Raw genomic sequence first — 10,485 nt, forward strand, 5'->3', positions numbered from 1 at the left:
TCTGTGAGGGAACCAGGGCTAGAAATTCCTATACTGCCTTCTTGCTTATGTCGCCTACAGAATTCTGTTCTTAATTTTAAAATCCAAATATTCATTGCTGGTATGTAGAAAAGAAATTGGCATTTGTATATTAACCTTATATTCAGCAACTTTGGTATAACCACTTATTAGTTTCAGAAGGGTGGTTTTTTATTATTTTTAATTTTCTACATAGATAATCATATTATCTACAAACAAGGAATGTTTTCTCTTCTTTTCTAATTTATAGACCTATTCGTATGAATTTGCTGGAGATCATATAATAAAACACCACAGACTGGCTTCTTAAACAACATAAATTAATTTTCTTAGTGATGGAGGCTAGAAGTCCAAGATCAAGGTTTTAGCAGAGTTGGTTTTCTCTAAGCCCTCTTTCCTCAGCTTGCAGATGGCTGCCCTCTTGTTGATTCTTCACATGGTTGATGTTCTGTGCACATGCATCCCTCATGTCCCTCTGTGTGCCCTAATCTCCTCTTTCTATAGGGACACAAATGATATTGAATTAGGACTTATCCTAAAGCCTTATTTTAACTCAATTAAATCTTTGAAGACCCTATCACTAATTAAAGTCATATTCTGAAGTACTAGGGTTTAGGGCTTCACTGCATGAATTTTGAGGGAATACCATTCAGTTCATAACACTTTCATTTCCTTTTCTTTTCTTGTTGCATTAGCTAGCACGTTCATTAAAATATTGAAAAGACGTGGTGACAGAAGGCATCTTTGCATTTTTCCTGATAATAGCAAGAAACCTTCTAGTTTCCTGTCATTTAATATAATGTTCACTGTAGGTTTTTTATACATGTTCATCAAGGCAAGAAACTTCCCCCTTTATTTCAGGTTTTCTGAGAGCTCCTATACTTTTTATCTGTTTGTACCATGACCACACACACACTCAATTTCAAAAATGGGGTGACATACCTTCTTTTGTACATTCTCTTCATTTACCTGCAGTTTTAAAAATCTGCTTTTGTTCACTAATGTCGGCATACCTTTAAACCCACATCAATATTATAAACCACTGTAGCAGGTTTCCTGACTTCAATCTAATCCCCCTTTGATCAACGTTTCATGTAGCCCAAGAAGGGTTTCTCTGATTACCAACCACCTTCTTTAGGGCACCCCACTTTGTGATCTCTTTGAGTACCTTTGGCAAAATGTCTGGATTTTGGTTTTATGCCTAAGGATTTGAATATTGCACTAACTTTTAAACTTCCAAAAGAATGAGGTTATTTATCCCCGAGCCCACCATAAGGCCAGAACATATTATACAGATATTCAATAAAGTTAATCAAATATACACCTATATGAAAAGGCATCAATAAGTAAATTTTGGATCATAATCTGTTTTGATGACTTCCCTGATTCTATACCTTTATTAATTATTCCTTAGCAATTATTAACACAAGAAAAAATCATGAAAATCAAAATCGAGGGAATGATTGCTCAAAATGTTTGAAGATCTCTATTTCCTATTTTAGTTCTTTGCACTGGGACCCAGCACCTAGCAGTACCTTAGAGCACTCCACAATAATGAAGCATAAAGTTTTCCAAATTAATGTATAAAGATTACTTAGAGTTTGTGTCTTATTATTAGCACTTCCTTTCTATGTAGCTCACATAAAATATTTGATCAAGGTGAAAACTTAATACACATTTAGCATGCTAATGAAACTAGCTACAAAATTAAAGACATATTTTATTTAAAAATAATCTGGGCATCTTTGTCAACTACCCATGATTGTGTGTAGGAAGGATGGGCAATCCCAAAGACAAACACCAGACAAAATTTTGCTGAAGCACTATAACAAAATAAAAAATATTGTTCTACATTATGCCACAAGAATCAATAGATATAAATTCTGTGAAATAAAATGTTGAAGACCAGTAAGAGGGTTTATCATAAAAATACTTCCCTCATGTCCAGGATAGCTCCAATATCCAAGATTTTCAGAATTAATGATGTCTTGGGGGGTAAAAAGTAAAATATGGAAAGAGTACATCACATGAAAAAATCTACTAAAAGTATTTTTATGACATTCAGGAGAGTAACTTTTATTAATGACCACAGGTATATTAAATAAATAGACACAATACAATCAGTGCAAGAGAAATAATCAAAGACTAATATTTTTCTTCTCTAGAAGTTTTTTTAGAGCCTCTTGGACATCTTTGTTCCTCAGAGAATAAATCAAAGGATTCAACATGGGAGTGACTAGGGAGTAACATAAGGATGCCACTTTACTCAGCTCAGGAAATCTGTCAGGAGTGAGATACATAAAAAAGACAGCACCATACAGCACACTCACAACTCCCAGGTGAGAGCTGCAGGTGGAGAAGGCCTTCTTACGTCCCTCAGTAGAGTGTATCTTTAGAACTGTGGACACAATATACATATAAGATACAGTAATGACTATGATAGTAGGCAAGATAATAATACATGACAGGGAAAAAGATATCATTCTATGGATAAAGAGATCAGAACAAGATAGTCTCTGAAGCGGGCGAGAATCACAGTAAAAGTGGTCAACAGCCCGAGAAGCACAAAAAGATAAAGTAAATGTCATGCTGGTCTGAATGACTGAGCTAATGCAGCCACAGAAATAGGAACCAGCCACCAACTGAGTACAGAGACGTGTTGACATTTGAACAGAGTAGAGCAGAGGGTTGCAGATGGCAATAAAGCGGTCATAAGCCATGGCCGCCAGGAGAAATCCCTCAGTCACAATGAAGAGGGCAAAGAGAAAGAGCTGGGCCACACAGCCTGCAAAGGAGATAGACTTGCTTTCAGACCAGAAGTTGATTATAGCCTTGGGTGCAATAACAGATGAATAGAAAAGATCAATGAAGGAGAGATTGCCTAGGAAGAAATACATTGGTGTGTTCAGCCGAGGATCAGTCATAATAATGGCCATCATCCCAACATTCCCTAGAAGGATCATGGCATAAACAAACAGAAATAGCAGGAAGAGGAGAATGTGGAGCTCTGGGCGGACCCTGAAGCCTGCAAGAATGAAGTCAGTCATTTCTGAGTGATTGCTTGCTCCCCTGTCACCCATGGTAGAAACCTGTTGAGAGGCACAGGGCAAAATATACAAATGAACTCTTGGTTTGGATCCTAGCATTACAAATAATCTCTTATGATATTAAGATTTGCAAAGCTATTTTAATTTTAGCCTCATAAGTATACGGTGACTTAAAGCCAACCAATTGCTGTTGAAACCAAAGATTAGTTGTATTTCTTAATTCTTTAAGTGGTAGAGGTAGGTTTTTTGCCTCTGCATCTAATACAATGCCTTTCTACCCAAATGCCTTTCACATTTCCAAGTGTCACTTCTCTATACATTTCCCACTCATGAGTCACATAATAACTTCAACATCATGAAGCACTGACTGGAAGAGAGCATAACCAATTTAATAAATGACTTTGGGAAGCACATTAGGTAGTTTGGGTTGGGAGATATTTGGGGTTTTAGTAGTCAAGTTTAGGAAAACAGGGACTTAATTTGGAGTACCAACGAATATAAAGGAAGTGACTGAGTTAAAAAAAAAAAAAAAAAGAAAAAAACTACTTGTGAAGTGCAATTACCTTTCACGAGTCATGGAAACTGGATTCTGATGGAAGTTATGTACCCGCTAAGATAAAAGGTGTGCACAACCAAGCACAAATTATTAGTACTCACATTCAAAAATTTCTGTCCCAGATGGGCCATCAAAGCACTTTCATAAAGAAAACTTCCTTTCATTTCTTGATCCCAAGACTTGGAGATCTTTGTTTTAACTTCTATTTTAAGTTCAGGGGTGCAAGTGCAGGTTTGTCACATAGGTACATTTGTGTCATGGGGTTTTGCTGTACAGATCATTTAATCACTGAAGTATTAAGCCCAGCACCCATTAGTTATTTTTCCTGATCCTCTCCCTCCTCCCACCCTCCACTCTCCAAAAGGTTCCAGTGTGTTTTTCCCCTCTATGTGTCCATGTGACTTGCAGTTCTTTAAATAGAGATCTACAGTAGAACTCCTCTCCAGATAAAGGAGTTACTTTAGAAATTAGTACTGCAAAGGATACATATGGGGGCATTGTTGATTACACTTTTGTTTGCCCCGAATACAACTTTTGTAGCCATTATTAACTCATTACTGCTCAAATAGATTTTTTAACTTCATATGTTAACAATACAAGCACTCTTTCTTTGTCCTAAGGGCCTTCTGTGCATGATTCTGTCTAGGCAACAATAATAACAAATATGTACATGGCACTTTTCATGTGCCAGACACTTTTCTAAATGCTTTCATAGTAGCTCATTTAATCCATACAATAATAACATGAGGTGGGTATTATTATATTCCCAAGTTTACAGATGAGGAAATTGAGGTATAGAGAAATGAAGTCTGCTGAAATTCACTTACTAGAGTGAGAATCAAGATTTGAAGCCAAGAAAACTGGCTTCAGAATCCATGCTTTTAATCATCATTAATGATTAATCACTGTACTATATCAGCTTTTAATAAAGGACCCTTCCTGTTCCCCTACCTTAATTCTGCTTGCACTTTAGAGTTTAGTTAAAATTTCATATTTCCAAATAAAATCTCTAATTCTTCAACCTGGGTCAAAACATCTCATCCAAAGACAATTGAAGAGACCAACTATCACCATATTTTAATATTGAGATTACATATTAATTATTTTTCACTTGACAATAGCTTACTTAAGACAAAATTCAATTTGTTCTCCATATATTGTTAGCATAACATTATGTGTCTGGTAAATGGTAATTAATCAATACATATTTATTATAGATAAAAGTTGAATGATAATGATCATGCAGAAACAGAGAAAAACATAAAAACTATCTATTTAATACTGCAGTGGTTAGTACAGGTTTTAGGTTTAAATAAATCTAGGTTCCAGTTCTGCTTCACTCACTTTCTAAATGGGACCTTGGACAAGTTACTTATGCTCTCTCTCTGTGCTACTGTATTCTCATATATGAAGCGGAAATAAGAGTCCTCAAAGTTTTCTTGGGAATAGAAAATGACATATGTACATAAATCACTTAGCACCATTTATGGTAAAGTAAGTATTCAGTAAATGTTAGCCATTATTTTCATTATAATCTTCAGTGCTCAGTCCCACTATTCATACCAAATAATGCTTATTAGGTTGAAAATTAATAATACATACATTCGTTTTTGGACAAAACATTCTCAGTTGAGGGGAAGAATCAATCTGTTGAAAGTTTAGAGAGATAAAGAAATCTTGGAGAAATGGAATATTTTGCCTGAGAAAAAAGATTATTAAGAGAAAAGTTGCATAAGATGTTATCATTATTTAAGACTGTATTAAATGTTGAAAATAAAATATTCACCCATTTTATCAAAAATTAGATATGTAAATAATTAAAAAGTAGTAAGAGCTTGCATTAGATTGCACTTACGGTCTGGAAAGGTGTAAGATATTTAAGAAGTGAAAGAAAGCTGACTGAAGTAAGCATGAAAAATCATTTTTTGAAAAATAATATATATCATTTATCTTTGTTTTATTCTCATCTAGAGGCAAAGCAGATTATTTTAATTTCTAAGATTTATTCTTATCAAACTCATTCCAACATTATAATTTAATATTATTATTAAATGTTAATTTTCCTCTCTTGAAAATAATATCCTTAACATCAAACTCAGCTTGTTTGCTGTGTATTGTCAACATAATGTTCTGAATCTAGTGAATTACAATAATTCAGTACATATTTATTACATAGAAAAAAGCTGAATGATAATGAGCATGTAGAATCAGAGAAGAATAAAAAACAAATTTATTAAAATAAATTTATATCATTAACTGTTATAAACATTATAAATGTTAATAAATGCATTGCTGATTACCTTTTTTACTGGAAAAGAGAGTTCTTCCCGGAGAAGCCAAGAACAAGTAGTCAGTTTGTGACTTATTTTTCAAAAACTTACATGTTTTAAAAGTTACTTTTACCTTGTATTGTTTAGTAACTTGTCAGACTCTGTTAATAATGAAGCAGCAGAGTTCCAATGTTTTCCTCTGTTTATTGTTTTAATTCTAGAAAGGATAAACACAGTTAATTAATGACTGTCATAATTATAAGTACTGAAAAATCATTACTTTGAAATAAAATGAATCATTCCCCACAAATGCACATTTATTATTACAGTTTTAGATTCTTCCTATAGATAAATGTGGCTTATGTGCCTCATTGCTCTATTTTAAAAACAGTCCTTTTTTTGGTAGTTGATTTCCTAAAAAATTTCATAGTCCTTTTTATAAGAGAGTCAAGGTGAATTTTTCAAATCATGTTCTGCCAAAACTGAAGTAATTCCAGGAACTATAGTCTATAGTTATGCAAAGTGAACCTGAGAAATCAATCCATAGGATATTATCTATCCTGCATTCTCAGAAGCTTGGACTCTTTCAAGGCAAGAGGACAGATTGCCATGGATATGCAAGTAGAGGTCTTGAGCTCTTTGGCATTTCTGAATACTGCCAAAATATCAACAGCAGTTATCCATGAGGGCTTTGGTTTTGCTATAACTTTTTCATATAATTGCAGTATTGAGATTTCCTTTGTCTTCTGGGAGACAGTACCTCTGGGAGAGAAGAAAACAAGTTGATTAATTAATAAGACCTCTAGGATCTAGAAGCAAGATCCGTGAAGACCTCAGAGACTCTAGATTTTTTTTAAAAGCCTAAGAGGACTTAAAGTACATATGAGACATTCTTTAGGAAAAACTACAAGGATCTTTTAATTTTAATTTCTTCATTGAAAAAGAAGCATTTTCAATTTATCATTATAGCACAGTTTTTGATAAGCAAGTAGAAATAGATATGAAAGGAAATGTTGTGGTTCATCATGCAATTTGTAGGAAAATTTTGGGTCCTAGTCATAAAGTTAATTTCATATTTACTTTCAGAATTCCATTCACCCAAATCTCTCCTTGGTGACTTTTTAACTATATTTTCTCAATAGTAATTGATAAGAAAAGATAGAATAGCATGACCATGATATGGGCAAAATCCAACAAATTCCTTCTAATCCATCAAGTAAAGGCCAAATGATTAACTGGATCTAAAGTTGGGTTTATATTGTAATTTTAATCGCTTTAAAGTTGTTTACTCAGGTGTTATGTATTAAGTTGGTAACTTCTCATCAGTCACTGTATATAGTTCAAAATAATTTAAAGAACTGTTCTATATCAGCAAAAAAATCATAATTTGTCTTTGATAACTCTTTAACTGCTATAAATGCATATATGTAAAATAGGAAGAAAAGGGGAATGGATGGAAAGAGGAGAAAATAATGATGGCTCATAAAGTCGTCATATATGCAGCTAGTTAAAGGCAATATTGATATTTATTTACTCCATATTACCTTTTGTCTGAACATCAGCCTCAATATCTTGAAGTTGTTTGCTGGTAGGGTGACACAAACTTCACCGTTGAAGGATCCGAGACCCTGTGGTCCTGCCTGTGATTAATTGCTGTGGTTGTTCATTAATATTTACAATGAGTCATGGAAGTATTAGAAGGGTTTCTGGAAAATGTTCTAGGTTACTGCTATACTCCTTCTATTAATATCTGTTGCTAATAAGAATAATTTACCCAAGAGAATACAAAGCTTTTTTTTTTAACCTGTTGGTTCAGCAAAATGAATGTGTTCAGTAAAGAGACTGAATTTAGAGCTCATTTTATCAATTGTTGTGTTCCCCTAGTAAAATTATCCCTCTGTTGAGCAGTAAGAATATTCATTCAGCAGGGACAAATGTCATGCAGGCATCCAGCAAAAAAAAAGTTGAGAGTGAGTTGATAGGTTTTACAGTGGTGGCTGACATTCCCATTTTGAACCCTTGTACTTCGACCTGTAATTGCTTCATATATTTGTTGCTAACGAAGAGCACAGATTATATCCTGGATGACAGTTACTCACCTTTCTAAAGCAATGACATCCAGTTGGTCCAACAACTGAATCTTTAATAAATGATTCCGGTCGCTGCCGCCGACGCTACCACAGCGTTTGGGTGTAGAGTTTGGAATCCCTGTGCTGCGTTAACAATGAAGCAGAGTTCGAACGTGCCGGCTTTCCTCAGCAAGATGTGGACGCTTGTGGAGGAAACCCACACTAACGAGATCATCACCTGGAAGCAGAATGGCCAAAGTTTTCTGGTCTTGGATGAGCAATGATTTGCAAAGGAAATTCTTCCCAAATATTTCAAGCACAATAACATGGCAAACTTTGTGAGGCAACTGAATATGTATGGTTTCCGTAAAGCAGTACATATCGACTCTGGAATTGTAAAGCAGGAAAGAGATGGTCCTGTAGAATTTCAGCATCCTTATTTCAAACAAGGACAGGATGACTTGTTGGAGAACATTAAAAGGAAGGTTTCATCTTCAAAACCAGAAGAAAATAAAAATTCGTCAGGAAAATTTTTTTAAAAAATTATAAGTAGTGCTCAGAAGGTTCAAATAAAACAGGAAACTGTTGAGTACAGGCTTTCTGAATTAAAAAGTGAGAATGAGTCCCTTTGAAAGGAGGTGTCAGAATCACAAGCAAAGCATGCACAACAGCAACAAGTTATTCGAAAGATTGTCCAGTTTATTGTTACACAGGTTCAAAATAACCAACTTGTGAGTTTAAAACATAAAAGGCCTCTACTTTAAACACTAATGGAGCCCAAAAGAAGAATCTGTTTCAGCACATAATCAAAGAACCAACTGATAATTACCATCATAAAGTTCCACACAGTAGGACTGAAGTTTTAAAGCCAAGGGAGATGATTTCAGATGACATCATTATTTACAATGTTACTGATGATAATGCAAATGAAGAAGATATCCCAGTTATTCCAGAAACTGGGATATTATATCATATCCATATATTATATCATATATATATATATATCCAGGATGTTATATATGGTCCCTCCAATTGTACCCAGTACCCTGATATTGTCACCGTTGAAGATGACAATGAAGATGAGTATGCACCTGCCATTCAGAGTGGAGAGCAGAGTGAACCAGCCAGCGAATCCCTAAGTTCAGGCAGTGATGAGAGCAACCCTCTCATGTCTAGTGCTGTCTACTAAATGGCTCATCCAGTCTGACCTCAGAAGACCCAGTGACCATGATGGATTCCATTTTGAATGATAACATCAGTCTTTTGGGAAAGGTTGAGTTGTTGGATTATCTTAACAGTATTGATTGCAGTTTAGAGGACTTCCAAGTCGTGCTATCAGGAAGACAATTTAGCATAGACCCAGGTCTCCTGGTTGACTCTGAGAAAAAAGGATTAGAAACTACAAGAACAATGTAGTTCAGCCAGTTGGGAAGAGGGAAGAAAATCTAAATCCAAGCCAGATGAGCAGCTTATCCAGTACACTGCCTTTCCACTTCTTGCATTCCTCGATGGGACCCCTGCTTCTTCTGTTGAACAGGTGAGTACAACAGCATCACCAGAAGTTATGTCCTCTGTAGATAAATCCATAGAAGTTGATCAAGTGAAATTTATCCTACAGTGCAAACATGCAAACAAAAATCTATAAATATGGTATACTATATTAACATAATGAAGAACATAAACCATATGATCATCTCGATAGATGCAGAAAAAAAAACATTTGACAAAATCAAACATCTTTTAATAATATAATAAAAAACTCTCAAAAAATATGTGGAGAAGAAATATACCTATACCTCAACACAATAAAGGCCATACACGACAAGCCTACATGCACGCGTGCACACACACACACACACACACACACATACATGTGTGTTGCTGATATGGTTTAGCTCTGTGTCCCCACTCAAATGTCATCTCAAATTGTAATCTTTGTGTGTCAAGGGAGGGAAGTGGTGGGAGTGATTGGATCATGGGGTGGTTTCCCCCATGCTGTTCCTGTGATAGTGAGTGACTTCTCACAAGATCTGATGGTTTAAAAGTCTGTGGCAGTTTCCCCCTCACTCTCTCTCTCTCTCTCCTGCCGCCTTGTGAAGAAGGTACTTGCTTCCCCTTTACCTTCCACCATGATTGTAGTTTCCTGATGCCTCTCCAACCATACAGAACTGTGAGTCAATTAAACCTCTTTCTTTATAAATTACCCAGTCTCAGATATGTCTTTATAGCAGTGTGAGAATAGACTAATACAATTGCCTACTGGTGACATTTATTAACAGGCTTTTTTATTAATAGGCTAGTTATCAAACTTCTGTAAGTGGTACCACTATGTTTTCTACTTTCTCAGATAACATTTTTAATATAGTGCTTCATAATTAACCCCGGGTTTTCCCTTTTTTCTATACTTCCACTACTACAGTGATAATCCAGATTTGGTACCTACTCAACGCAACTTGAACATTATTTTTTAAAAATCCTATCTGATTTCCTTTTTCTCCTCAGCATTTACTTTTTAAGATTCCAGA

General features: G+C 35.1%; 1 protein-coding gene and 1 pseudogene across 1 annotated transcript; one reads left to right on the forward strand and one right to left on the reverse strand.

Annotated features, from left to right (window-relative positions):
• Positions 1-1,780: 1,780 nt before the first annotated feature.
• LOC105474206 (olfactory receptor 9K2) lies at positions 1,781-3,940 on the reverse strand. Its single transcript, XM_011728688.2, has one exon. It carries the CDS (start codon positions 3,162-3,164, stop codon positions 2,157-2,159), a length of 1,008 nt encoding a protein of 335 aa, XP_011726990.1. The 5' UTR covers positions 3,165-3,940; the 3' UTR covers positions 1,781-2,156.
• Positions 3,941-8,115: 4,175 nt separating this feature from the next.
• Positions 8,116-9,605, forward strand: LOC105474205 (heat shock factor protein 2 pseudogene; annotated as a pseudogene).
• The last annotated feature ends 880 nt before the right edge of the window (positions 9,606-10,485 follow it).

The sequence above is a fragment of the Macaca nemestrina genome, chromosome 10 (genome assembly GCF_043159975.1).
Source record: "Macaca nemestrina isolate mMacNem1 chromosome 10, mMacNem.hap1, whole genome shotgun sequence".
NCBI classification, from domain to species: domain Eukaryota; kingdom Metazoa; phylum Chordata; class Mammalia; order Primates; family Cercopithecidae; genus Macaca; species Macaca nemestrina.